This window comes from Centrocercus urophasianus, unplaced genomic scaffold (genome assembly GCF_019232065.1).
Source record: "Centrocercus urophasianus isolate 14NV4802_14NV808 unplaced genomic scaffold, USGS_Curo_1.0 seq_36, whole genome shotgun sequence".
Taxonomy (NCBI): Eukaryota; Metazoa; Chordata; class Aves; order Galliformes; family Phasianidae; genus Centrocercus; species Centrocercus urophasianus.
This window is the reverse complement of record NW_024884933.1, coordinates 81712-109376: the sequence shown is the minus strand read 5'-3', so window position 1 is coordinate 109376 and position 27665 is coordinate 81712. Positions and strand designations below refer to the sequence as shown.

The window sequence follows — 27665 nt, the reverse complement described above, 5'->3', positions numbered from 1 at the left end:
TGGTGCGGGCCCCAACGAGCCCAGGCCGCATATCCGGGGACAGACAGAGAGAGGGACCCCCAAGCTCCGGGGATAACGCGGGAAAGCGCTCCGGGGAGCGCGGGGGGCAACGGAGGGAGCTGGGGGAGAACCACAGCCCTGAAGGTCCAGGAGCGGAGGAGCGCCGCTGCCACACAGCCCCGGGGGGAGGCGGAGAGCGGGGACCGCGGAAGGAGGCGGGGGAAGGAAGCGAGGCCCGGGGCCGGGAGCTCGGGCCGGAGCCGCCCGTACCGGCAGGCGCCGCGCTGGCAGGGCTCCAGCCTGACGCGGTAGGCCGCTTCGACGTGCTCCTGCGTCACCGCCTCGGGCAGCACCGTCTCAGTCCAGCGTCAGGCCGCCTTCTCCAACTGCAGCCGCGGCGCCATCGCCGCCCCCGGCCCGACCCGGCCCCTCCCCTAGGACGCGTAACTTTTCCTTTGAGGTGACGATTGGCAAGTTCTACAATTGCTTGTCCCTGAGAGTTGCCAGGGATTCCTCTGGAATGAGATATCCCCCAAGCTATTAGCCATTCCTGGGTCGAGTTGAGATGAAGCAAGACCCAGTATCTGTTTTTATCTGACTGGGCAACCCCATAGCGGCTATTGCAGTGGCCCAATGACTCTGTGCTGTGGTTGAATTGCACTTTGCATGTTGAGTGACTGATATCATAGAAGAAGCTGTATCTACAGTAACGGCGAGCCATGGACGAGGGGCCATACGGCGTTCCCATGTAAAATCCGTCTGCCAGATCTGCAGTGGCTTTAAGCCACGGGGGTTAACACTTGCACCAATAGTTGGGGCAGAATTGCAATATGGACATGCCTGAACTACATTACGAACTGTCAGCAAGGGAATAGAACAGGCCCGTGCCAAAGCCTTGGCACCTATACGAAGAGATGCATGAAGATCATGCGCAGTTCTGACAGTGAAGCATGCTGTGCCTGCAATAATTGATGTGATGTTACCGACGCTAAACAATTAAAGCCACATCCTACAGTACTGGTAAAATCATAGACAGAGAGATTAGAGATTACTGATTAGAGTGATTGCTGATAGCTCTAGTGGCACTATCTATGAGTATGAAATTACAAAGGATCCTTATACAAACATAACCAGGTTATTTTCCCAATATATGCCAACTTTGCCTCAGGTACCTGTTGGAATGTACCTCCAAATGACAAACATTTTATTCAGTATCAAGGCAGATGTCTCAAGCCTTGAAAGCATTGCTCTCACAAGCCAGCCGTGTGGAATTGCTTGTTCTCCAGGCCTCAATCTGGCCACCTGTCCCTGAAGGGAACCCATTCTGATGCCCACAATGTATACTGCACTGGCTTAAAAACCATGCACATCAGATTCGTTACATCATGAGGAAAGAGAAGACCTGGTGCTGTCAGGACTTCTAATGCATTTAGAGCAAGGAGTGATTTCAATCCCTGTTTCTCTGCACAATCTATCAGGTGTGTGATGTCTTTCAGATCGAGGGGTACCCCTTCTGGGATTCTGTTACCGTTCCCTACTACCAGGAAGATCTCCAGTACTTTTCCTTCCTCTATCAGGCTAGATCTAAACTTCCCACAATCGGTTAGTGCATCTCTCTTAACTTCTAAATGCAAATTCACCTCTCTCCTTTCGCTATCCTGTTCAGTCACAGCTGGAAGCTGCGGGCTCCGCACCCCTCCCCTCAGACCCATCTCCCTTTGATCATGCACTGACTGTTGTAGAGGCTTCTGATTGGTTGCATACGCACTCAATCTTGTAAAAGGATATGTGGGTCGAATCAGTGGGTCTGAATGCTGTGGTAAGGAGTGGGTCCGGAGACTCTCGTCATTTGGTCTTTCTTCTACGGGTGCAACCTGAGCAGACAGCGCTGGCCACACGCCACCTACTCCTTCAGGCGCGATCAGGGTGGACAGTGCTGGCCGGACATTACCATCCGAGCGCCTGTAAGTTACATCGCTTCCCTTTCTCTCTGCTGTTTTTTCTTCTACCGCCTCTCTAACTTTTGACCAATCCGTACCCGAGCCTTGCCCGCAGTCCCCGCAGTCCCCACCCCCCTGGGTGTAACTGCATTCCACCTCCTCAGAGGAGACGGCAAGTGTCCCATCCCAGCTCACTTGTCCCCCTTCACCCACAGGTGGTATTAGATTACACAGAGAAGGATACAGCGGTTGTCGTGGATACGGCTGGGGAGTTTCAACGACCTTGGATTCCTGCACTTGGCCGGTGTTGCACGATAAAAGTGCAGACAGTTCAGCGCAGTCGTCTTCTGCTTGTTTATGCGAAGCTGAAGCCGAGGGGGGAGCGAAGGGGGGTGCCGAAGGTGCGGACGAGATGTTAGTCGCCATAGTTGAGGGCATATTTGCGGCGTTCTCTTCCTCAGGGGACCTGCAAGAAAGTCCGCTTCCCGTGCCACTTCTCTCGGCATTAGTAAATTCCAAACCCATCATAGCGCGCGCAGCCTCAGGAATTCTATCTTCTTCTCTAGCGGCTTTAAGGGCCCCAAGAATTAACCCCCAGATTTTTAGCTCTGCTGCTTTTTGCTCCTCTATCGCACGCTGCGCAAGCGTGGATGTAAACTGATCCCATTTATCAGGGTCTAAAATGTCCTGAGGGGAGGGAAGATTCCACTCCTTTTCCAGGCAAATAAGTACAGCGGAAATGTCCTTCTTAGAAGGGGCATTCTTGCTGTGATAGTCCTTACAGAACTGAAGGACCAACTTAATAACTTGATCCATCACCAGCGCGGCACTGATGTCCCGATTCGAGAGTGACCTGCCACCAACCACAGGCTATCCCCAGCCTCGAACTTCCACAGCAGCCAGCTGCTGCAGGCACGCCCTAAGGCGAATACCGTAACACCACGGTCTTCCACGGCCAACCCGTCATTACCTCATTACGGCATTGGAAATTCCGCAGGCTCGCAGGAGACTTTAACGCAAGTTGGCTTCTCATGCAAGGGGGATCCTCACAAGTGGGTTCCGCACTGGTTCCTCACACGGAGCACCAATGTTGCATTGCCTCCTACGGTACTGACCTAAAACCAGGCCAGGACCAAATGACTGCACGCACACACCAATATGATGAACAGCAAAATGGCGTTTATTACACGTGAACTCTAGCTTATGTAACCTATGTGCTTCGTCTACGCCCCTAAGGGCACGTGCCACACATCAATCATAGAGCAGGGAGAGGGCCTATCGCGTCACATCCCATGGGGGGGTCTCGCAGTTGCTGACAACATGCTGTGCACCCTCTGTGGGATGCAGCTGCCTTGCCCAGGCTCCGTATTTTTGCAGGCTTCCCAGCCCGCTGTGGTCAGGCAGGCTTGTGGCTGTAAGGAATGCACAGGGCCCACAGCTCCCCTCTGGGGAGGATTTAGAGATATTAAAAAAAGAGAGAGAGAAAGAGAGACAGAGAAAGACAACAAAACCCTTTCTCCTCCTCTGCTTATGTCTCAGTGCAGCTCTGTAGCTTGGCAAGCGCAGGTGCTGGAGTATTGCACAAAGGCTTGCAGTGAGCAAGGCAAGGGCAGCTGGGATGATTTCATCTTTTCCTTTATAGTGTCTAAAAGTCTGCAGCAAAGCAGCACGTTTCCTCTTGCTCCCTCTCCTCCTTATCCCCCCTCCTGCCAGAGAGGCACCACTTGGGGGGAAAGGCCAAAGAACACATTGCTGTGCAGCTGTGCTGCGGTTATTCCACACTCACAAGAAACGAAGGAATGTCTGGCAAAGTGGAACCATCTGGCTATGGCTGTTCAGTGCAGGAGACAAAGGAGAAAGAGGAACACCACGGAGAAGGGCTGGGTGGAGAATATGACCTTGGTCACAGCAGCCGACTTCGGGAAGAGACGCTCTCAGGTGTAGCAGCCATTTGAGGCGAGAAAGGTGGAAAAAGCTGAGACAAAAAACAGTCGCAGTGTGAAAACCAAACACTTGCATTGCTCTGTGGATAGTTTAAGTGCCTCTTAGTAGTGCTCGTGGTGTGGCTAATGGGTGCTGGTGCCCAAATGAAGGCCTGAGTGCCTTCCCTCTGTCACACTGCTGCCGGCGGGGGGCTGGGGTAGGAAACATAGCTGAGGAACCAACTGGATGAGAAGAATGGCTTTGTGACACACTGTAAGGCGCTGGGGAGATGCTGCGTCCTGGCAGTTGTGCACAGAGCTGTGAGGTAGGTGGGAACGGAGGCACCCTGAACTCCAGTGAAGGGAAAGCAGAAAGGCCGGGGGAAAACAAACCAACAAACAAACAAACAAAACAAGCAGAGAAGAAAAAAAAAAAAAAAAAAAGCCGGGAAAGGGCAACCAGAAGGTGCACGAGAAAGAAAAAAAGGGCTGAGGGGGTGAGGCCGCGGGACGAGCGCGAGGCCCTTCAGCACCCTCAGGAGGCCGTGGCGGGAAACGCCTCAACGCAACGTTAGGCGGGAAGGCATCGCGCACGCGCACATCTACGGCGGAGGGATGGAAAGGGGGAGAGCGCCCGGCGTTCGAAAAATGCCCGCGGCTCCTCATTGGCTGGCGGCTCCGGTAGGCCCCGCCCACCGCCCACCGCGGCCCCGCCCCCTCCGCCCCGCCCCCTCCCCTTTGCCCCCGCCCCCCCCCCCCCTCCCCCGCCGGTTCCCCCGCCGCCGCCATTAGGGAACACATTTGTGTCCGCCGGGCCCGCTGGTGAGTGAGGGCCGACCCCGCCCGGCGCCGCACGGCGGGAGGGGGGGCGGCCCACTCGGCCGCGGGGCGCGGAGGCGGCCCGCCGGAACCGCCCTCGGCTCCGCGCCGTGTCGCGATAGGCCTCGCGGCGGGGGGGTGTCGTGGCGCGGCCCGGCGTCCGCGCAGGCCTCGGCTGGGCCCCGGGCGCCGCCCGTTCGCTTTCCCCGCCGTTCCGTTTGTTTTCCTTCGCTCAGTCGCCGCCCGAAGGGAGCCGCTGGTCCCGGCTCCGCTGCGGGCCGTGCTTTGCCCTCGGCAGGCCGAGCTTGGTGTCCCTGATCGGAGCGCGGCCGGTGCGGGGCGAGGCGGCTCCCCCGGCTCCCCCGGCTCCCCCGGCTCCCCTGGCTCCCCTCGCTTCCCTCGCTGCTTCCCCGCGGCCCTCCGCCAGCCCTCTACGCCCGTTTTGCGGCCGTTCCCGCAGTCGCGGTGCGTGCTGGAGGACGGGGCTGGTTGGCGCCGGGTGCATTCGGTCCGTTTGCGGGCTGACAGCTGGGTCTGCCCGGTATTTCGGCAGTCCCTGTCGGCCGCCGAGGGATCTCTGAGTTAATGAGCCCTTATCGGGTCTTGGCCGCTCGCTGGTCGTTCGGGCGCGTGGTTTCTTTTGTTTGTTTTTACTGTAAATAGTACTTTTAGCGTCTTTAAAGAACGCTTGGCTAGCAGCGGTTCTGATGGAGCTTCGGAGCTTCGGAAGTTCTGTTGTTAAACCGTGTGTGCAGGAGGTGAGAGCAGGGGGAACTGCTGCTCTTCCCTCAGCTTGTACTGCTGGAGTTATTTTTCTCTCCAGTATACATATGTATACGTTTATGTATGAAGTTATATTAAGTTCTTTATGGAGAGGGTGGTGAGGTGCTGGAACAGCTGCCCAGAGAGGCTGTGGATGCCCCTTCCATCCCTGGAGGCATTCAAGGCCAGGTTGGATGGGGCCCTGTGCAGCCTGGTCTGCTGGTTGGTGACCTGCACATAGCAGGGGTTTGAAACTGGATGATCATTATGGTCCTTTTCAACCCAGGCTTTTCTGTGATTCTATTTTGACTTCCTTTAGAGGGAACATGAGGGGTTTTACACTGGTGGGCTCTAATATGAGGTGTGAGTAGATTTTATGGAGCACGAGGAATTTGTAGCTTTCCTCAGGTTGTGCTGATGCCATGTAATGAGAGGTAGCTGAATAAGTCGTAGCTCGGGAGGGTTTGTATGGTGGTGTTAAATGTAGACTGTGTAAGCGTGGAGGATGTTGCCTGTAAAAGGTTTTTATCCTGGTGTGTAATTTTACAGCCTGAACTTTCTTTTGGTTGTCAATGGTTTGTCAACACTCACAATGTTGGATCCTGGAATTAAGAAGTTTTGTCATCTTAGATGCAACTCAGCAGCAGCTTTCATGCTGAAATAGCTGTAAATAGGTGTAGCAGGAGCTACACCTGCTGTGAACTGAAAGCTGATCCTTGCATGCTCTGATGTAGGCTGCTTCGCTCTTTGATTGCCTCTCTCAGCAGGAATGCATGGAGAATCCAGATTGTGGACCCCCAATTTTTTTTTTTTTAAATGTTGCCTCGCCACAGTCCTGAGCATCAGTGCAGTGAGGGGTTGTTTTCATGCAGCTGTGCAGGCAGGAACTCTGCTTTGTATTAATCTTGTAGCTGGAATTTTTCAAGTTTTCAGGTATGATAGTGGCATTAACTGAAGTCTCCCAGTGTCTGCGTGTGTTTGGACGTGATGAATTTCTGCTGGATTTAAGGAGAGAAGATAATCCAGGCTGGGGAAGCGATCTTCTCTTCTTGTCTGTACAGGTCAAGGATGGTTGGAGAAAATCTGAAACTTAGTTTGTTTTATACTGAGTTGGTGGTGGTGGTGGTGGAGAATAGCAGAGGTGAGGCATGGCTCTTTCCTTTTATTTTAATAAACACCTGTTGAAACTGAGCTGGCTCTGAGTTGCTGTGTATCCTGGAGGGAGAGGTGGTGAGCTCGGTCCCAGGTAGGCAGGCAGAGCATCAATCTCACTACAGGAATGTGCTGCTTTTTGCAATGGAAGCAGCACCTGTGCATGCGGAATGTCAGCGTTTAATCTTTGTGTTGCTGTATAGAGCTCAACAGAATAAGCCAGGTACAAGTCAGCTTCTGTTTAGAGGTGTTGGGGTCTGTGGGCTCAATTCAGTACCCTGAAATGAAAACATCCCCTCAGACTTAAAACAAACAAAAACTCTTGCCATTGGATGTCTGTGTGTAGAAATGCATATGCTTAGGTGCTAGAAAGGCAGAAGGCTTTCTCTGTGCTCCCTCAAACCCTAATGTGTTTGGGATTTTAACATTAGAGGGAAGGAGTCGATGGAAATAAAAGCTGTAACACCAGTCAAGCCAAACAATTCCTTGCCTGCCAAGTGGTGAGCTATTGGATCTTTGCATGGGACCAGTGCTCTTCTTTAATTGAAACAAAACAGTTTATCATGCTGCTAGCAGCGTGGGGCTCGGATAACCTGTAACAGATCCCTGGGATCTCCCACAGGAGAGCTGTGAGCAGAGCCCCTGTAGCTTAGCTGGGGAGCGTGTTTAAGTAGGACGCCTCCCAGCAAATGGAGCCGGCGTGCGACTGCAAGGAGCAGCATCTGCTTCTGGATGGGGCAGAGCATGCAGAGCTCCGGTGGCACGGCGTGCTGAAGGGCTGATGGGGAACAGGAGTGAATTTCCAAGCAGGTTGCCAGATAAGGATTAGAAGCAGGACTAACTCGTATTCTGCATGCAGTCAGATATTTTATTTCTCTGCACATTTTTGGGCTGCTCGACATGACTTGGGTTTGCTGGTTTGTTTTAATTGGAGCGGCAGGCTGCTCTCTGAGTTGCAAAAACAAAAGTGAGATCAGTAAACACTGGAACAGCAGTGTAAGGCAGGCTGAGAGAGACAACCAGCTGAGAACTTCTAGTGGAGCTGTTTTGTAAAGCAAGTTTCTATCAAAGGTGGTATATCCTATGGTGATGTAGATGCTGAAGGATTTGCAGTAGGGTGTCTTCCACCTGAGCTGGACTTCTAGGGAAGAGCTTTGAGAATTTCAGAGGGCCAGAAGTCTTGATGAAGTGGGCTGCCTTGCAGTTCAGAAGGTAACATTTCTGCATGTTTGCTTTGGATTTTCACTTGTGCTTTGCTGAAATAGTAACGTTTCCATGTGCTTTTTTTTTTCCTACGGCTTCTGAGACATTTAAATGCTCAGTTGCTCAAGACAGCACCAGAAAAGTAGCAGATAACTGCATGCTAATCAGTAGCTTTGTTTTGAAATCCAGTTATTTTTCTTTCTTAAGCTTCTTTGGAAATAAACAGTCCTTGCTTGCACTACTTGTAAGGTTGTCAACTTCACATCCTTCAGCAGCTTCAAATCTGCAAGAACGCCAGTGCGTTCATTCTGCCCATCTGACCTGGTTTCCAGGCACACCTTGCTCAGGTATTCCACGCTACTGCCTTGTGCCTATGAGTGTCAGCTGCTGCGTGCATGCTGTGTCACAGTAAGGGGATACCCTTTCCAGCACAGGGTTGGATGTGCTTTCTCGTTCCTCTGTGGCATATTTGCTTTCAGAACACCTGGCCTGGGTACCCAGCCAGGAGACAGTGCCCCGCTCAGCTTGCCACGTTCCAGACCTGATTTTATCCCAAAACATTTTCCCTTGACTGATCGCGGTCTGAGATAAGCTGGAAAACCTTACGGCCAGCAGCAATTGGAGGAGTCAGTCGGGCTGTGCCTTGGGTTAACTTGAGTGAAGTTCCTGTTAAGTGGTGAGGGAAATCCACTCTTGAAATACTGTCTAAAATGCATGTGTCTCACCTAACACCTCTGGTTTTGTAGTGGTATTTTATGCTTTTTTTGTTCTCTTAACAGCTTGCTGATAGATTAGCAAGAAATTGGTGCAGGGATGTTTTTCTGATTGGTTCATGGAAAACCTGCTTGCAACTTTGCCTGGATTTTTCATTCCTTGAGCTGAGACTGAATGCAATCCATCATTTCAGCAAGTCCAGGAATTCAGAAAGTTGTTTGGCCTCTTCCTGCTTCCAGTTCTCAGTCTGGCATTTGTACAACTGTGAAACATGCACCATACTTTCCAGTTCTTTAAAAGCAGTGCTTGGGACACTTCCCAAGATGCCACAGTATCCAATGTGTGAGGCTGGGGCGTTGGATGCAACTCCTGTTTTGTCTGTCTTAGAAAAAACCGTTTGATTCCCATCTGAAACCTGGTGGAATTCTTCATTCTGTCCTCTTTCTGCCGGTGAGGAAGGAAAGTCCTACAGAATAAAGAACTGCTGGGTTCATATGTTCAAGCTGGCTGTTAGTTTTCCTTTCTCTGTTCTGACATTTCATCAGAAGGCTCCGTTCATCTCATTTATTTTGTCTTTGGAACACAGTGTGCTTTGCTTTCTCAGTGCCACACGTGTGTGCGGTCAGCATTCAAGTTTACTAACGTATCAGTTTTAATCAGTAATTGATTGATTATTTGGGGAAAGCAGTTTGCTGCCTGTTGGTTGTCCGCCCTTGCAAAGCCTTCTGCCTTAATTAACACACCTTTCCCTCTGCTCTTCTTTCCCTGCTGTGGTTCTGAACGTGCGCTGCAGCCGTAGCTGAGGGGTGACAGCAGTGCTGTCTGCGGATGAGCTGGGAGCTGGGTGCCTGGGACAGCAACTGGCATGGACAGAATCCCTCTGGTCCATGGGGAGCCCTGCTGCTGAGCGAAGGAAACTGAGAGAATTAGTGGTTGGGAGTGTTGGGCTGTTTGTCCATTAAGAGGGGCATGCTGATCTACCAGACCAGGGAGAGCGGGTGCAGCCCTGGTTTGCTACAAGTGAGGTGTTGATTTTGAGGCTTTTAAAGGGGGTGGTGAAAAGAGGAGAAGTGGGTGACAAAGTGAGGCCTGGCGTTGGCAGCATGTGGAGGAGCGTCCCTCCTCCAGAGGGGCTGAGGCAGGTGCACGGGCAGCAGTGAGAGGCTGTGATAGCATGGTAGGATGGCAGCAAAGGGGGAGAGAGGCTTGATCAGCATAATTGGTGCCCACGACTGTGCTCATGTTTGGAAGAGAGTCTTGCAAAGCTTTAACTTTTTTTGTCAAAGGTTTTGATGGTTGTTTTCTCATACAAGGATTCGTGCGTTTCTTTATGTTGCATGGGGTTTAATCTGGGAGGGTCTCTGTTTTATTTTCTGCCTAGTTCTGGTTTTGGTCCTTAGGCTAACAGAAGCTGTGTCAGTGTATCAGGGCATTTCCCTGAAGGGGATGGCTTGTTAGTTTAGTTTCTTCATTGCTTGGCTTTGAGCATGGTGCAATGACTGCTCTTTGTTAATGCTTCTGTTAATTTAATTAATTCTGTTAAATAGCACCATTATTCATTCAGATATGTGTAATGGAGCAGCTGCAGGTCCGGCTCCTACTCCTGCCATTTCTGCTATGCCCATAGCACTCAAATTTGTGTACATGCCTCAGCATCTCTGTTGAGTGCCCGTGTTGCTTGTCAGTTACGCTAGCCATGAGCTGTAAGCCGTGTGTTCTTTTCAGTCTGTAGTTTGTTCGATACGCGCACGTAGATGTTTCCGTTTTGTTAATTTTCACACCACATCTTTTCTGTACTTTAGGTTGACTCCTCACTGCACTGTGAAAGCCGTTAGGAAAAAGTCCTTGGGGTTAAAACCTGGGGCTCCACAGTGTTACGTGCACTTGGGGCTAGAAATAATTTTAAATGGCGACTGATCTGTCTGAAGCTGAACCCGTGCATCATAAGGCGCTTCCACTCTTAACGGGAACTCAGCTGATCCACACGGACAAGTTAAGTGAGGTAGGGGCTGACCCATTCTCCAGGCTTGCCCTTGGATCAGTCATTGACTTCCACTCCTGCTGAAGATTTCTTCGTACTCTTTCTCTCCTGGTTCTAGGGAACTCCATTGGGAGCCCAGTAAACCCTCTAGGTGCTGTCTTTCCCCTTCCCTGCTTCCCCTGAGATGCTGCAGTTGTCAAAATCCCCAAATGCTCATCTCATTTAATGTGGAATGAAATGTTATTTATTTCCTAATTATGAAATGCAAAACTGCCCTCTCCTGGTCTACTTCAAAGGTGCTGGGCTGGATATTACTGTCTTGAAAATTCTGGAAAATATGATTGTAACTAGAATAGTTCTACGTATGCCGCTCTGATTTACTTGAATCCCAACTCAAAAGCTTTCTGAGTCTTCCCAGCATCTGTACTGACTCACCAATGCTTTTTGTAGAAAGCTGAAGAGGACACGATGCCGATCCGCCGCTCCGTGAATTCTTCTTCTCGAGAAACTCCCCCCAAAAGCAAACCTGCTGAAGGTGGCGAAGAGGTGAAAGCAGGTACTGTAACAACTCTGCTGGGTTGTTGTAGCCAGCCACGGTGTTGTATCCAATCATGGGCTTGGATACCGAAGTTGCCAAAAAAATATCTTAAGGCTGTGGTTAAAATCCTAATGCTTGCCTCATTTTTACAGGCTGTTCTTGGCCTGCTGGGAATATTGTACAGCTTTCAGTGGGAAATAGTTTGGTTTGTGCTTTGTACACTGTGGCAAAGCCTTGACACTCCTAATATGAAAATATAGCTAGATATTATCTCTTCTAGGCTTGCACGTTCTTCTGGATAAAGGTAGAAATTGGGAACTTTCAGTAGTGATAAGAAAATGCCTTGGAATCGGAAGGAGGAATTAATGGATGGAAAACACAAGTGTTTAATTATTTTACCACACCACATAATGAAGACTGGTATTAATTAATGTGCCTGACCCAGCAGCTTCACCTTGCTTTCTCAGGATGTGTCGTTTCAGTATGATTTTCATTACGTTTCAGTGAGTTTGTTCTCACTGGTGGATGACTGTGTATGTCACCTAGGAAAATAACTATTAATACGCATTTAAATTTTAATCACAGTGCTTTCATGGGAGGAAAGTCATGTGCAGGAATGGAGCAGCAGTGCTTAAGCTTCTCCTTGAAGACAGAAAACTGGTGTGGCACACCAAGGCATGACAGCAATCACTTTAGCCTAGCAGTGGGTAGCAGCAGTTTATATTTGGTCAGGTTGTGGTTGAACTTGATGGTCCCGAAGGTCTTTTCCAATCTGAGCAATTCTGTGACTGTAATTCTGTTTGCATGTTATCCGTTAGGCAGGCTGGTCCCTTCAGGCCTGCTCTTGGCTAGATGTGCTTGAGTTAATGTGCTTGGTAAGTTGGTTTCTGACTGGATTTGATTTTGCTGATACATGTGCAGCCTAAAGCTTTGCCAGATCTGGACAGATGTGATTGAAGTTAAAATACTTCAGTTGCCACAGCATGCAGTGCTGAAAAAGCAGTATTTAAAGATGTGTTTGGCGTAAACAAAGCTGCTTATGCTTAACTTCAGTAATCTCTTCTGGAATTGTGTGGTTTTGCACCTTTTTTAGTTAAAATGCATAAAACTTAACCTAGGGGAAAACCTGCTGTTTCCATGATAGTAATTTTGTTTTTTCTTCTTCCTCCCTTCCTGACTCCTAGGCATTGTGATGGGCAGTGATTGTGATTGCAACAGTAACTTCAGGAGTTAAGAGAAGGGTGGGGAGTTAGCTCTTGTGAAAATACTGTGTGATGTGTGATTCTGGCATTTGATGATTCACTGCACCATACTGAAGCTCTTTCAGTACCTATGTTCACTTTCTTACTTAAATTCAAATCATCCCTTAAAATTAGAGTAAAGAAACAGGTTGGAAATAATTTTCAGGGTTTGTTAGTACTTTTTTTTTTTATTTTTTTTTTTTTTTTTTTTTTTTAAATCCTCCACCTTCACTAAGAGCAGGGGCCAGTTTTGAATAGTAAGCTGATGCATCTTTACATCTTCCAGATGCAGAAGCCACTTCTGAGGAATCTGCTTCTGCTGGAGAAGAACAAGAGAATGAAACCCTGCCTGCTGCTGCACCTAGTGAAGCAGAACAGCCAAAGGAACCTGAGAATGAAGAGAAGGGGGAAACCAAGTCCTCAGAAGAAACCAAAAAGGAGTAAGGCTTGCTTAGTGCTGAACTTAGGAATTTGGGTAGGAGAAAGACTGGTTCTGTAGATGAAAAAGATTATGGGAGAGATGGAGAAAATAGGGTGTGTCCCTAAAAGAGGTGCCCGCTTTTCACAGGAAGAAGTATTTCCAGTGTTAAATGTTCTAGGCATATTTTTTTGTTGCTGTTGTGCTTGTTGGCTTGTTTTACATTCTCCCTTCTCAATACTGCTTTGCATTTTCCCAAGCGATAAAGATCAGTCTAAGGAAAAGGAGAAGAAGGTGAAGAAGACCATTCCTGCTTGGGCAACTCTTTCTGCTAGCCAGCTGGCTAGGGCACAGAAACAAACTCAGATGGCTGCCACTTCACGTCCGAAGATGGATGCCATTTTAACTGAGGCCATTAAGGTAAGTAGGAGTCAAGTGTTTTTCTGTTCGCCTGTCACAAAGCAGAAGCACGAACTACAGTTTATGGTTTCAGCTTTCTGGTGGTACAAGTGATACTGCTGCCGCTTAGCAGGAAACCTGACTGTGAGGCATGTGTGCTTCTGTCTGGAAACCCATGGAGCTTACATGTGATGATGATGGAGGGGCTCTGGAGCTTTTCTTTGTTTTGAATTTGTTTCCCTCCCTGGGTTAAAATATTAGAAATGGCTCTGATGATGTAACCTGGTTCATTACTGGTGTCCTTTAATTTGATGTGTCTCCTAGCCATAGTTAACTTGGTTTACCTTGATTAGTCTGTCTATTTGATGCTTATCTTTTCCAGCATCTTATTGTAATTAAGAGCAGATGGCAGTACTTTAAGCTAGCATTCTGAGTGGTGTTGGTTTTAGTTGGCTGTATGCTTCCTTCTGCTTGTAAGGAGAGACTTGTACTGTTGTAGTCGCTCTGCAACTCTGCTGTCCTCACCTTGAGACTTGTTTCATGCAGATTGCCTTTCCCAGATACCTGAGCTCCACTAGCTTTAATTACAAGATGGCCTTTTGAGCCCCTGAAGCATGCTGTCGTGCATCCAAATCTGTTAGACTGAGAGAAGCTATGCCATTTCTGGCAATATAGTAGTGTTACCAGGGCACGTAATGGAGTTCAGTGCTTTCTTATACTGTGCATAAGTAAGCTTTATCCTGTACTATGCTTTCTGAAGCCATCTAGGTCTGGTAACTTGCTTAAACAGAGGGGGCTTTATCAAGTCACAGCTGGGATTTTCTATAGTATGTCAGCTCTCTAAAGTTTAAAACACAACTGTTTTGTCCCACTCTGATCCCTGGCTGGAGGACTCTAGTGCTACAGGCTGGCTGACATGACAATTACTGTCTTCGAAGAGTCAAGATTATGGACTTCAAATTGGTGTTCGTTTGTTCTGCTAGTTTGCTAATGCAAGTCCTTTATCTCCTTCAAACAATCAACAACTTGTTCTGATTAATCTGTTAATGACTGTCTATCTGCCATCATTATAATGAATTACTAATGACTTGCTGGTTGGGCAGTGCTGGCTTGCCCAAATGTAACTATTTTTTGTAATAGCACATAGTGTATATTCCATTGCTTTTAAGTGCTTCAGAATAGGAGAGCAGTTGACATGCTTGCTGTTCTGCTCTTGTTTGTCTGCTCTTCAGCTGCTCTGAAAGAGAAAGCCATGTATTTTCTTACTCAAATTTTCTACTCCTGAGTCATTGTAGGAAAAGGTCATCCTGTGCTGGCCTGTATGCATCATCAGCTCATTCTCTCTTCTTCTGGTCCCGTAGCAAAGTAGTTTCAGTCCAGATATTCTTTACCAACTTTTGATCCTGTTGTAGGCGTGCTTTCAGAAGAGTGGCGCATCAGTTGTTGCGATACGTAAATACATCATCCACAAATACCCTTCCCTGGAGCTGGAGAGAAGAGGCTATCTTCTAAAGCAGGCCTTGAAAAGGGAGCTGGAGAGGGGAATCATCAGGCAGGTAAGGGTCACTCTGCAGAACGGTGCTGCCGGTGGTGCTACTGAGTCATGCAGGAATTTAGGAAACAATTAGCAGGCCTATGGGGAGATCATGTTCTTCCTTTTGGAGGTTCTTCAATCTCTGTGTCCATTCGTTTAGACACTGATAGAATTTCTGCATGATTCTGCCAGTCACACGCAGTGCACTGTTTTTGTTTGTGCCCTGGGAGGTGGCTGTTCCATGGTGGGAAATTGCTGCTGTGTTGCTGTACGATGCATCTTCAACCTGAGTCTAGCAACATCCCTTCTGCAGTAGCGTGTTGCCTGCAGCTTACAGCTGTGATGCCAATGTTGTTAGGATCTCCTGGTCGGGGCAGGAGGGTATGTTTGTTATGTCTAGCCATGGCTTCTGGTGTACTGAAGTGGATTCAAATCCCACTTCTGCCCCTTGCAATTAATCACCAGGATGAGCATTCATTCAGAATCTGTTAAAAAGTGTTGCTTAGTCTCCTTCACAGTTATTATCCTCTGTTACTTTGCTAAAGGCTGACACAGGCTTTATTTTTAACTAGGTGAAAGGGAAGGGAGCTTCTGGAAGCTTTGTGGTGGTGTCTAATGCGGGAAAAACTGTTCAAAAAGCCAGAGACAGAAAGGTAAGGCGAAGTGCTTCAAACATGACTCTGAAACTTCTTATTTAATGCATCTTATGAAATGCAGCTTAGCGCCAACTAGAACAATTTCGTCCTCCTTGCTGTACCTTCCTCCCCCAGTACAGTAATTAAAACATCTCTATCACTGAAATCAGAATCAGAAAGCTAGTATGAGAAATTAAGTAGAATAATAAAAATCTTAGTTTTAAAATGTTTACATTAAACCCCTAGGCTTTGGTTCTGAGGCAGAAAACTGAATAACCCTGAAGTTCCTCTTCTGTCTTTACCTGGTAGAGAGAGATGCCTCTCAGGTATTGTAAGAGAACTTTCTGCAACTGCTGTTTCTGTTTTATCTGTTGCGTGGATAAATGGAAGACTTCAATCTTCAGCACTATCTGTCAGACAAATGTTTTCCATTAGCTGAGAGGACAGAGGGAAGAAGTAGTGAATGTCCTAAGGCTTCTGGAGGGGAGCTGCAGGAGTTGGGTGTGTATTGTTCTGAGGTACTGTCATGTCTGAGTCCTGGCACAATTAGTTGTGTTCCAGCACTGCTGTTCTTTGCTCCCTGCAGCACTGGATGTGTGACAAACATTTCTAATGCTGCAATTTCAAAATGTGTAGCTGGAGTTGCTGGCTTAGACAGGTGATCCTGGAGAGTTTTCTAGCACTTCGTGCTTACCTCTTGGCTGTGGGGCAGACCCCAGGGCCTAAACTTGGTGGTGATAGGGACACATTCGATACCAGGACACTAAGAAACTAATTAGGTGTAACTTCTTTTTAGATAGAACTGTGGGCTCCATGGCAAGTTTGAGTAAGGCACCTGATAACTATTAACACATCACTTTTCTTGTCTGCAGCATATTTGTGTATTTGTTTTTAGTCACTTTTTCCATGTCACAGCAAAACAAATGGATGGCTTTTGGTTTGGGTGAATTCAGCTGGCAGGTGAGCAGCACCCTCACCTGTTTGACCATTTGCAAAGCTCCTGTTCAGTATCAAAACTGTTAGACTTCAGCAGATTTCCTGGCTGTGTTCTTTACATAAAGCGAATCATCCCCTCCTGATAGCAATAAAGCAATGGAGGAGAATTCAGGAGAAAAGCAAAACTCCATGCTGTCAGTTGAACAGAAGTGCTGTTTATTGTTGGGAAAATTGGACCTGTGTGAACAGGTCTTATCTTGATGGTTTTTGTTTTTTTGTCAGCATGAATCATTTTCACCTGACTCTGTCATTGAAAAGTAACAGAGAAAAAGCCTCTTAAAAAAATAAAGAGAAGGAAAGTGTTTACTTAAAAATAATAATGATAATTAAAAAAAAAAAAAAAAAAAAAAAAGGAAATAGATGTTGCTAAGTGCTCAGTATAATTATGTTTACTAGACTTTGCTAGACTCCCATGAGAATTCCAACAGATTTGCTAGATTTTACTTAAACTGCTAAATTGTCTGAATTCCAAGAGCTGCCTTACAGAACTTGATTTTCCAGATCTGTGGCAGTGTCAGGAGCACTGCTTACCTGTGCACTGCTGGTTCAGAAGAAAGCAGGTCTAGGCCCCACTGATGCATGAAGGTGTATGTATTTCAGAAAAGCACTTCCGTTTCGACTCCAGAGCAACAGGTGAAGCTGGAAGACATCCTGCCACTGGCTTTCACCCGTCTTTGTGAGCCAAAAGAAGCTTCTTACAGCCTGATCAAGAAATACGTGTCTCAGTATTATCCCAAACTCAAAGTAGACATCAGGTGGGTGCAGGGGTCAGCTCTTGAAGCAGAGCGTCCCTGAAATGCTGTCTTCCTCTGGCTTCGCCTCCCTCTGCAGTAATGCCATTCAGTATTGCATCGGGCGGCAGGCAGGTGGTGCTCTGCACCGTGCAGCCTGAAGGAAGGCTTGAGAAGAGCCGTGCCTCTTTGCTGCGTCCCTCCACGCGCCAGCTTTGTTCTCGATGCTGACATCAGCGGTGCTGTATGCATCTCTGCCCTTAGCAGGAACCAGAGATGGTTCATAGATGTGTGGATATGAAGGCCTGTCCTCAGGATTTTTTCCTGCGTGGTTTTGAGCGCTTTAACTGGCACACACTTAAAATAATCTGAGAGTTTGTATAAATGGAATGTATCAAGGGTTGGGAAGGAAGCTAACCTGGTAAAGCTCCGTGCATCGCCTCTTAGTGGGACTTGTGCTCAGCCCTTCGTTGGCTGTGAGCTGACTGATTCATTGCCCACCGAGTCCCATCAACAGACGTGTATTTTGAAATGAATAAATCCTTCCAAATGAAGCTTGTTTGTTTCTGGATATGCAGTGACACCCAAAAAGCACTGCAGTAGAATTTCTGCTCATCTCATGTAACCAGCACTTGCTGACAGATCTCCATTTAAAACGTCTGTATGTAGGCAGATGCCTCCTGTAACTACAGCTTCTCTCACGTTCTCTGTAGAGAATTGTTTCTCTGTTTGTTTTTCACGCTGTCGGTGTGTGTCAGTAAAGCTTTATCCTCCTGTATTTCAGACCCCAGCTGTTGAAGAATGCCCTGCAGAGAGCAGTAGAAAAGGGCCAGCTAGAGCAGATCACAGGGAAAGGAGCATCTGGGACATTCCAGGTCAGAGCCGGAGTTCGTCTTCTTTTGTTGTCTGTAATAACCAGGAGCCTTGGATATAAGTTAACGTGCCCTCCCCACCCCAGCTTTATTGGGTGCCCCTTTCTTTAGCAGCCTGTCATGTTCAGCAGTTGTTAAACTATGAAGCAGTAGGACTCTTTCTCTTCTTGGTCTGAATTTGTGGAACCAGACCCCCTGCCTTCCTTGCTTAGCATGCTCTGCACACTGCTTCAGCTCTGAGTCATTAGCACAGTAGGGGAGATGGTGGGGTAAGCTTTCCATTGCTAATTGTAAGTGCAGTGGGTACCCCAGGTGTCTGCAGTGTTCTTCCTTGTGTCTCTGCCATATCTGTCTCTTGGGTACATCTGGTCTGTGGGATGGAGGAAGGTGTGATTTATTTCCTTTCCTGAGCAACAGGCCCTTAGATTGCCACAGACTTGCAGTGTGCTTTGGGACTGGGCAGTGTGTTACCAATGAAAAGCACTCCAGGCCAGCTGACTCAGTAGGCCTGTCCTACCGTTAAGGCTGGGAGAAAGCGTTCCTCTGCAGTGTTTTAATGTAAAACATATCTGTGCTAATGCAGGAGCGCCGACCCACCTGGTGCAGAGGAGCTTGTCCTGACCTGGTTTGGGAGAATTTTGTCTTGATGCTTTTCTCTTCCTCCTTGGAAAATAGCTGAAGAAGTCAGGGGAGAAGCCCCTGTTGGGTGGGACTCTGATGGAAGATGCCATCCTGTCTGCTATTGCGGCCATGAACGAACCGAAGACCTGCTCCACCACAGCACTGAAGAAGTATATCCTGGAAAACCACCCAGGGACCAACTCCAACTTCCAAGGTGAAGTCCCAGGACACTGGTTGGTTTGGTTTTTTTTCCCCAAACTCTGAAGGAGAGCCCAGCAGCTGCAGATGCTGGGGCAGATTTAAACTACTTGGTTGAGCTTGCTAGGGAATAGAGAGCTGCTCTTTGTGCAGAGATGCTAAGTGTTTTTAATTCCCGTAAGTTCTTTTCAAATCTGACTACTTTCTGAGATGTAATGCGTGTTTCTCTTGTCTGTGACACTTTCCTGGGAGGGGAGAGCTGTATTCAACTACTTTTTTGTTCTCGAACTGCCAACAGTATTTTTCTCTGTATTGAAAAGCTGCAGCTTGACGTAAACACAATTCCTGCTTGCTTTTTATGTAGAGAAGTTTCACAATGTAACTCGAAAAAAAAACGAGAATAAAAACCTGTAAACATCCCTCTTAGTGTTTTGTTTGAGGACCTCCTCTGGCTCTCATTTTGAAAAGTCAAGCGAGTGAGGAGGGAAGAGACGAATCCAGTTGTGTTTGGAATAATATTTGGCATATCTTCATTCCCAGTAGTAACAGTAGTGTATATTTTGATTGTTGTGTGAACAGAAGCAATAATAACAGTAGATTTTTCTCCTGTCTTCCTTGTTTTTTTTTTGGTTTTTTTTTTTTTTCGGTCTGAGCCCTTAAGCAGTTGTTTAATGTAGGCTGAAGGTCATTCAAAGCAGTGTGAGCTTGCCACAGTTTCTAGTAGTATCAGACCTAAAGGTAGATAATCTTGCTGCCATGGCTTTGTGATGCTGGAGCAATTCCTCTAGAGCTGAGGCCAGAGAGGAGGTTGCTGATGTTACAGTCATCACCTGGAGCTGAAGCTCAGCATCCACACTCTTAGGCAGGGTTGAACAAAGTGTGGAGGAGTGCAGCCTCCCTCCCAGCAGTTCAGGCTGAAGAAGTTGCCTGTGGCCTTTTGCCAGTGAGAGGTGGATGCCAAGTTTCACTTGTTAATCTTGGGGTAGGGAAGAGAGTTTCCAGGCTTGCTTGTTTGTCTTCAGGACCGCTGGAAGCTGTCATGGCCTTAGAGGCCCATGTTCAGCTGGTCTCAAGTGCATGTCAGTCTTGCAAGTCAGATAAGGAAATCTCAACTAGCAATGTGTTGTTGTCTTTCTCCTTCCATTACTTAAAATTAGTTTTACTGCTCTCTGCTCTGTTTTTAGGAGCAACCAGAGGAGGATCTGGCAGGCAGGTGCATGCTATGCAGCCAGTGCTCCACATCATGTTACGTGGAGCTCAATCAGTTATGGATCTTGGATGAGATCACACTGTGTGTGTGTGTGTGGCATCTGGGGCATCAGGCCCAGACAGCACGGCTTCATGAAAGGCAGGTTGTGCTTAACCAACCTCATCTCCTTCTTTGTCTGGGTGACCAGACTGGTAGATGAGGGAAAGGCTGTTAATGCTAAAGTCTAGGTAGACTACAAAGCCTTTGGCACGGTGTCTCACAGGATTCTCCTGGGGAGACTGCCTGCCCATGGCCTGGACAGGTTTGGGTAAGGAACTGGCTGAGGGCCGTGCCCACAGGTTGTGGTAATGGAGTGGAGTCCAGCTGGCGACCCGCTTCAAGTGGTGTCCCCCAGGGCTCGGAACTGGGACCCTTCTTGTTTAATATCTTTATTGATGACCTGGATGAGGGCATTGAATGCACCCTCAGTAAGTTTGCAGATGACACCATGTTGGGAGGTGGTGTTGATCTGCCTGAGGGCAGGGAGGCCCTGCAGCGGGATCTGGATAAGCTGGATGGCTGGGCTAAGGTGAATGGGATGAGGCTCAACAGGGCCAAGTGTCAGATGCTGGACTTCGGCTACAACAACCCCATGCAGCGCTGCAGGCTTGGGGATGAAGGGGGAAGACTGAAGACGAAGGGGGTGTTGGCTGATGCTCAGCTGAACATGAGCCAGCAGTGGGGCCAGGAGGGTCAACTGCATCCTGCGTTAGAAATGGTGTGGCCAGCAGGAGAGGGAGGTCACCATCCCCTGTACTCAGCACTGGTGAGGCTGCACCTCAAGTGCTGTGTTCAGTTTTGGGTACAAGAAAGATATTGAGGCCCTGGAGCGTGTCCAGAGGAGGGCAGCGAAACTGGTGAGGGGTCTGGAGCATGAGTCTTATGAACAGTGGCTGAGGGAGCTGGGATTGTTCAGTGTGGAGAAGAGGAGGCTCAGGGGAGGCCTCACTGCACTCTACAGATTCCTGAAGGGAGGTTGTGATGAGGAGGGGCCTCTTCTCCCAGGCCGAGAAACAAACAGGACCCAAGGAAATGGCCCCAAGTTGTAGCAGAGGAGGTTTAGGTTAGACGTAAGGAAGAACTTTTTCTTTCAGTGGTCAGGCAAGGAGTGGCTGCCCAGGGAGGTGGTGCAGTTGCCATCCCTGGCAGTGTTCAAGAGGCGCCTGGATGAAGAGCTGTGAGATGTGGGTTAGTGCTTGTGGTGGCAGTGGTGATGGGACTGTTGGACTCGATCTTGCAGGTCCTTTCCAACCCTGTGATTCTAGGATTCTGTGATTCTTCCCTCACACTTATAACTCCAGTCAGATCCTTCACATGCTGCTATTGATCTTCGGTGCCCCGGGTAGGAATAGTTTGTGTTGCTCCTGTTTATGAAACAGAGTTATTTTATTAGCTTATTTTAACAGACACTTTGGAGAACATTCTCTGAGGAGCTGAGACTTGAGTTTGTTGGGCAGAAGTAGTTAAGCACTGCTATCGAATGCATTCTGAAAGAATGATGCCCTAATCATGACGTCAAAAACCTGCGCTGTTCTTGACTTCTTCCTTCAGTGAATTTAAAGCCTCACTTGCCTAATGTTCACGAGCCAACACTTGAATCCTATCAATTGTTTGAATCTTTGAGAAAATTAATTATGAAGTGATTATTATGTTGTATTGAAAGGGGAAGCTTTGAAGTTCAGTGTTCTTGCTGGGTGCTTCACGAAGCAGCAGATCATTGGTGAGTGTAGGAAGAAGCATGCAGTGATGTCCTCATGAGTTTCAGCTCTGGTGCAGTTTCACTTCCCTTCAGGTATCCTGGGAAAGAAGATTTCATACTGGCTCCCTGTCTCTTATTTCAGAAGGCGCTGCAAGAGCAGTAAGATCAGACCAGTGGGCTACGATAGTAATTAGGCCTTTCTCTGATTTTTTTTTTTTTTTTTTTTTTTTAATTTTTATTTTTTCCCTACAGTGCATCTACTGAAGAGAACCCTGCAGAGATGTGAGAAGAACGGCTGGTTGGAGCAGATTTCTGGAAAGGGCTTCAGTGGAACCTTTCAGCTTTGCTTCCCTTATTACCCTAGGTAAAGGGCTTGGCTGTGAAATGATGTCAAAGATGGGTCAGCCAGAGAGCATTGCTGAAGTTCGTAGGCCAACCTCCTGCTTATAGGGAAGTCTTTGGAGGGTTTAATAACTGAAAAACCACAGCATTGTCACCTGTCTTGCTTTAGGTGATGACATTACTTGGTTTCTGACTGTGAGTGGACATAAAGCTGACTTCATTAGAAGGGAGACTTAAGGGCAGTGAAAATACTAGGCTAAATGCTCTCACGTACTCTGTCATGATGGTTCTGTGCTTTGTTTTTTTCCAAGATAGTAGCTATTGAAGTGTTCCCATGCTAAAACAAATTTGCGTGAGCAGGTGGAGAGTGTTGTGTTTAATGCAGGGGTGCTGATAACGAGAGGGCCTGGTCTTTTCGTGGTGCTGATGTGGAGGAGAGGTGGGAGGAGGGAAGCTGGCCTAGGTTGACCACCATGAGACTGAAAGCAGCCTTTTCTCTGCTGCTGTGAGTGTATGTTGTGCTGGGCCGCAGGGAGTCCCGGGATGGTGACTTCGTGTCCCACTAAGAGCCACATGGCAACGCAGTAATTAATGCTTCTGCTTACCACCTTCTTCTGTCGTGTATGTGTGAAGTCCTCAGTAGCTCTGGCCTGCATTCAGAGCACTGGAGTCTGATCTTGTTCTTCCATTGTTTGTACAGAAGGAGCAATTAGGGTTGGCCAAGGCCTTAGAATTAAGTTGTGCTCTGACAAGAATTCTCTTGTAGCCCAGATGTGCTCTACCCAGAGAAGCAGCAGGATGAGGACTCTGAAGAATCTGATGAGGAGGAAGAGGAGGAATCTGAGGAGGAAGAAGAATCTGAAGATGAGGAGTCTGAGGAGGAAGAGCCACCACCAAAGAAGAGGTATGGTAGCAAAAGAGAGAAATGGGCTCCTTTGGATGAATTAGAAGTGACAGTTGGAGCTGTAGAGTGTTTTGCTGTGGCTGCTGACCCACAAGCTGCCACTCAGGAGATATTAGGAACTTTATTTTCCAGTAGTTTTCTGAACTCCTGGGGGAGCTGTTAGGATCAGGACTTCTCCAGGATGTGTCTGCAGAAGCAATGCTCTGCTCCACAGATGATAATCTGTCACTCCATAGCTGGAATTCCTCTAGATGAGAGAAATACTTGTTCTCTGTGGTGCCTTTAATCTCCTTGGTGCCTTTTGTGCTCTACAAAAGAGCGGCGCTCCGTGTGGCCCTGCTTGGACTTGTTGTTTCCTCAGGAAAACTTTTTCCTATGGTATCGTCTGCAGTTGTGTAGCCGGACAGGAAACCTGTCTCACTCAGAATGTGGGTTTAAGATGAGTGTTTGAATAATAATAAAATCACTAATAAAATCACTGTCAGCTCGCTGGATTGTTCTGGCAATCGACTTAGGCATGGAAACAGACAAATAATGGCAAGCAGTCTCACAGAGGAGCCAGTGCTCTGCCACTGAGATCTTGGGGGATGGAGAAGCGCGTGGCGCGGTGTATAACCAAGATGTTATAGTCACAATATAATTGTGTATAATCAATAGAGATCAAGATGTTATAATTGCAATATAATCAAGAGAGTAAGGCAAAACAGACAATGATCACAAAAGAGAATAAGTGGAAGAGCTTACCCTTGGGTTGAGCTCACCAGAAGATACCAAAAGAGGGGATCTTCAGAAGAGATCCTTCCCCTCTGGTAGCCAGCTCTTAAATAGGTCCACCTTCACCTGTGCTCCTCTGGCTGACTCATGGCTCACCTCAGGTGATCAATCAGAGGTTCAGGCCGTGACTCAGCAGTTCCCATACACGCGGCAAGGTCCACCGCAGGGCTCCTTGCTCTGCGATTTGGCTAATGAAATGTACTGCTGCATGAAGGAACATCCGTGGTAAAGAGCAGAGATGCCAAGATCTGTTTCATTTATGTAAATTGATGACAGCAGCTCTGCTCTGAGTCGCGTTTGCGCCTCTGCTGAGATCTTGTGCCGCCTTTCTGACAGGATTCAGAAGAGACCTCCTCCAAAGTCACGGAGCAGGGCTCCTCCGATGAAGCGAAGAGAATCCAAGCCCAAGCCCAGAAAGACCCCTGCAGCCCGCCGGGGGAAAGCGAAGCCCCCACCCAAGGTGAAAACCCCTGCAAAGAAAGCCAAACCAGCAGCCCCTGTCATCAAGAAACCCTCTGGTGGCAGCTCTTCCAAGAAACCAGCAGCTAGCGGGAGGAAGGAGGTGAAACCTTCTGCCAAGGGCAAATCTGCCATGAGGAAATCTCTCCGGGCAAAAAAGTAAATATTTCCACTGTCAGGGGATCCCACGATCAAATCCACAATCTTGTTTTATAAAGTCAACGTGCATTTGTATTTTAGTTCTGATGCTTAAACACTTTTTTTTTTTTTTTTTTTTTCTTCTTGAATGATGGGGGAAAAAGCTGAAAACTAAATCAAACAACCTAAGCATTTGTTAGATCTCAGTGCTGTGCCTTGTGCCTACCCCTCCCCTGGAACAAGTCATCTTTAGTTTCTACAATAATCTTAAGACTTTTCTAGGACCTGTAATCTGTACATTTTATGGTGTTTTTCTTGGGTTTGAGGGGAGGGCAGCGTTTAAAAATTCTTCAAAGAAGTTATTTGTATTTCCAGGCAGCAGGAACATGGTGATTGGGGGAAGTATGGTTCTTAATTGAGAAGGTACGACGGCACTGGAGTCCTCCTTAGATCCCCTGCATGATGAGGTCCTTCCTGCTTCTGTGAAGGAGCAGTGTATCTATACAGCACTTGCACTGAGCCCTGGAGGTGCTCCTTTTGCTCAGCTGTGATGCTGGCAGGTCGAGGGGGGGTGTGTGGCTTTTTCAGTAAGTGGGAGAGTGGGTCCAGGTCTTCAGTCAGCAGAGGCTGCCGTGTTACCGAGCATCTGACACCAGAGGGGCTCTAGAAGGGGTGGTTCTTGGGCGGGTGATTTGAATTAGTGTTTCCATGCTACTTCTGTTACCTTGAAACCAAAATATATAAAATTCTTCTTGAATCCAACTTTCAAATGTTTTTAAGAGATGAAGAGCCTAAGTTTTGTCACTTCTTGTTTACCCTTTTTTAAAAAGAAAAGTTGGAAAGCTATACAGTTGCTAATGTAGAGATGTTGATAAGTGAAGAACATGCAGTTTGCTAAAATAAAATGAAACTAGATTCCGGGCCTGCTCTGTGTGTCCTTTACCTTCCTCGCCACAGCTTTCTCCTGGAAGCCCAGGGAGGAGAGAATTGCAGTGAGTGTGCTCTGCAGAGGCAAGCCTTTGTTAGGAGTACGCTGCTGGCAGCAGAGCATCCTGGACTTCCCTTGAATGGGGCAACGTGAGTGATTCAAGCATGAGCTCTTTGCTTAACGTGCTTTTGGGAAGAGCTTTGCATCTGCCACGCTGGGGGCAGTGGAAGTGCCTTCAGAAATGAGTGCAAAATGGAAAAGCCTCCTTACTCTGTTCACCCTTTTCAGGTGCGGCCTCAGTGTGCTGCCTCCAATAACAGGGAGTTTAAAAAGCTCTTACAGAAATGTCCTCCATTGCTCGCAGCCCTGGAGCAAGGATGCAGAGAGCAGGCTCATGAAAGCTGTGGCTGACATGAAACAGAGGGAAGGCACTCAAGTGACCCAGGGAGCTGTAAAGCACTTAACTTTGGTCAGTGACTCTCCTGCTGCTGCATACTGAAACAGGGGGTTTTGGTGGTGGTTTCCTCCAAGGCAGATCTGAATAAAACCTTCTCTCTAGGATGCTTGTGGGGCTATGGGGTCCTCCTCCCAGCTGCTGTCCTGCAGCACCTCTCTACTCCCTCTTTGGGGTAACGTTTCCACCCCAGCAACCCAAAAAATACCTGCTGAATCACCTGCACAGCTCTGATCCTTTGCACCCGAGTGCAATTTAATTTTGCTGCCAAGGTTGTGCTAAAAGCTGCCATTGGTCACCTCCAAACTCTTTAGTTGTGGCTTTTTTTGCTGGTTGGGCCACCTGCCTTCCCAGGGCAGCCTGGAGCAGCAACTGCTTTCCACTGGGGCTGGATGGGGAGCTCAGCCTGCAGCACAGCATAGTGGGGCACCAGGAGAAAGCAGCAGCTCTCTTTGGGAAGCTTTGTGCCAGCTCTGCTGCGTGTCCCTAGCCTGCTTCCTGCCCAGACGGGCTCTGTTGTGTTGTTCCCTCGCTCCCATCTGTCCTTCTTTTCCTTTCTTTCCTCTGTTTCAATGCTGCTGGCTCCACCAGGGCACTCTGTGGTGTCTCAAAGCACTCAGCATTGGTGGCAGCCCTTTTCCTTACACCCTTGGGTGCACCAAGGCTGGCGCTGGGGTTTTTAGAGGCGCCTCCAAAGGCTGGGGCTGCGCCTTCTCCCCAGTGCGTTGCCTTCCCTTCACAAGTGTCTCTGGCTGTGGGCAGCTGCTGTGTGCTCCCAGTCAGAGCGTTTTTGGGTTTTCCTGGCACAATGTTAGGATTTGAGCATGTGTCTTTGGGTTCGGGGGACGTAATGTTGGTATGCGGGGGTGCAACACTGAGGTTTTGGGGCACAACTTGGAGTTTTTGGGATGTGGCGTTGGCTTTACATATGGCTGCATCCCTTTCTTTGCAGGAGCCATCCTCCGTTGTTTCTATATGACTACGTGACCAAAAGCAGAGTGGACGGATGACAGGGGGCAAGGTGGGAATTGGGGTGAGGAGGGCAGGGGTGGTGAGCGTGCAGCCACGTGTGTGCAGTGGGGAGAGGGCTCGGCTTCTCAAAGGAAAGAAGGAAAAAAAAAAAAAAAGCAACGGGTTGCAGCTGCGTTTTCCAAAAAGCCCGAGCCTTTCTGCTCGCCGTCGCTTCCAAGAGACGGAGAAAACGGGGAGGTAAATTGCAGTGATTCATCGCGGGCAGATCGGAGGCAGGAAATGGGAGTTCGCTGCCTGCCCCGTGCCCGCCGTGGGCTCGCGCTTGGCGGGGCCTGGCGTGCAGCGGGGGCCTGACAGCAGGGCAGAGCATCCCTGCAGAGCATCCCTGCGGAGCATCCCTGCGTCGCGCCCGGCGGAGCCCCCAGGGAACGAAAGCGCCGGACTGAGGCCGAGAACCGGAGGATTTCGCCTGCGTTTCTCTGGAGCTGCCCGTGAGCGGGGGAACGGGGCCCGCTGTGGTGGGCGAGCTCCTCTCGGGGTCAGCATCCTTCCCTGGGGGAGCTGCGGGGTGGCGGTGGCGGTGGGCTGGGGGGCCCCATTGAGAAATGGAGCGTGGGAAAAAGGGGGCGGGGCTTGGGGGCTGCCTGCCTGCGGATTGGCTGGGGGTGGGGGAAAGACCCCCGAACGGTGCCGGAATAGATGGGGCAGCCCTGAGCCCGCGCCCACCCGGGATGTGCCTGGACCCCCAACCCGTGTTTTTTGCAGCCAGCGGTGTCACGAGTTGCACGGGTCTCAGCCCCGAAGCCCCTTTGAGGCCCATCCTTACCGCTAACCTCTCCCCTTCCCCTGCCACGAGATGCTGCCACCCCCAGGGTGCAGGGACCCCAGCCTGGGTTCAGGATTTGGGTACCTGTGGATCTTGCTTGGGTCTCATTTGGGCCGCATGCACCTTATTTGGAGTCAGGGTGTGGGGACCCCTGACATCACAGGTGGATCAGGATGTGGGTGCCTGCATCATGCTTGGGACGTGGGAGCCCTGCACGGAGCTTAGGGGCAGAGGATGAGAAAAC

General features: G+C 48.7%; 2 protein-coding genes and 1 long non-coding RNA gene across 3 annotated transcripts; 2 read left to right on the top strand and 1 right to left on the bottom strand.

Moving 5' to 3' along the window:
• Positions 1 to 1149: 1149 nt before the first annotated feature.
• LOC122167200 lies at positions 1150 to 3104 on the bottom strand. The gene is made up of 2 exons (XM_042831643.1): positions 2911 to 3104; positions 1150 to 2406 (listed from the first exon to the last, which is right to left on the bottom strand). The coding sequence occupies exons 1-2, from the start codon at positions 2913 to 2915 to the stop codon at positions 1290 to 1292; spliced, it is 1122 nt and encodes a 373-aa protein (XP_042687577.1). The 5' UTR covers positions 2916 to 3104; the 3' UTR covers positions 1150 to 1289.
• A 1558-nt stretch (positions 3105 to 4662) lies between these two features.
• Positions 4663 to 25156, top strand: HP1BP3 (heterochromatin protein 1 binding protein 3). Its single transcript, XM_042831572.1, has 14 exons — positions 4663 to 4684; positions 10315 to 10514; positions 10944 to 11049; positions 12559 to 12712; positions 12951 to 13110; positions 14502 to 14645; positions 15196 to 15276; positions 16855 to 17009; positions 17770 to 17860; positions 18533 to 18692; positions 21877 to 21988; positions 22733 to 22870; positions 23981 to 24262; positions 24617 to 25156. Exons 2-14 carry the CDS (start codon positions 10419 to 10421, stop codon positions 24654 to 24656), a joined length of 1719 nt encoding a protein of 572 aa, XP_042687506.1. The 5' UTR covers positions 4663 to 4684; positions 10315 to 10418; the 3' UTR covers positions 24657 to 25156.
• A 45-nt stretch (positions 25157 to 25201) lies between these two features.
• LOC122167172 lies at positions 25202 to 26639 on the top strand. Its single transcript, XR_006170977.1, has 3 exons — positions 25202 to 25318; positions 25458 to 25638; positions 26576 to 26639. It is a non-coding gene; the product is annotated as an uncharacterized LOC122167172 (long non-coding RNA).
• The last annotated feature ends 1026 nt before the right edge of the window (positions 26640 to 27665 follow it).

Coding starts and splice junctions, on each gene's coding strand:
- HP1BP3 (XM_042831572.1), top strand. CDS start 10,419: ATGGCGACTGATCTGTCTGAAGCTGAACCCGTGCATCATAAGGCGCTT. Junction 11,050..12,558: donor TGGCGAAGAGGTGAAAGCAG/GTACTGTAACAA, acceptor TACATCTTCCAG/ATGCAGAAGCCACTTCTGAG. Junction 24,263..24,616: donor AAATCTCTCCGGGCAAAAAA/GTAAATATTTCC, acceptor TTGTATTTCCAG/GCAGCAGGAACATGGTGATT.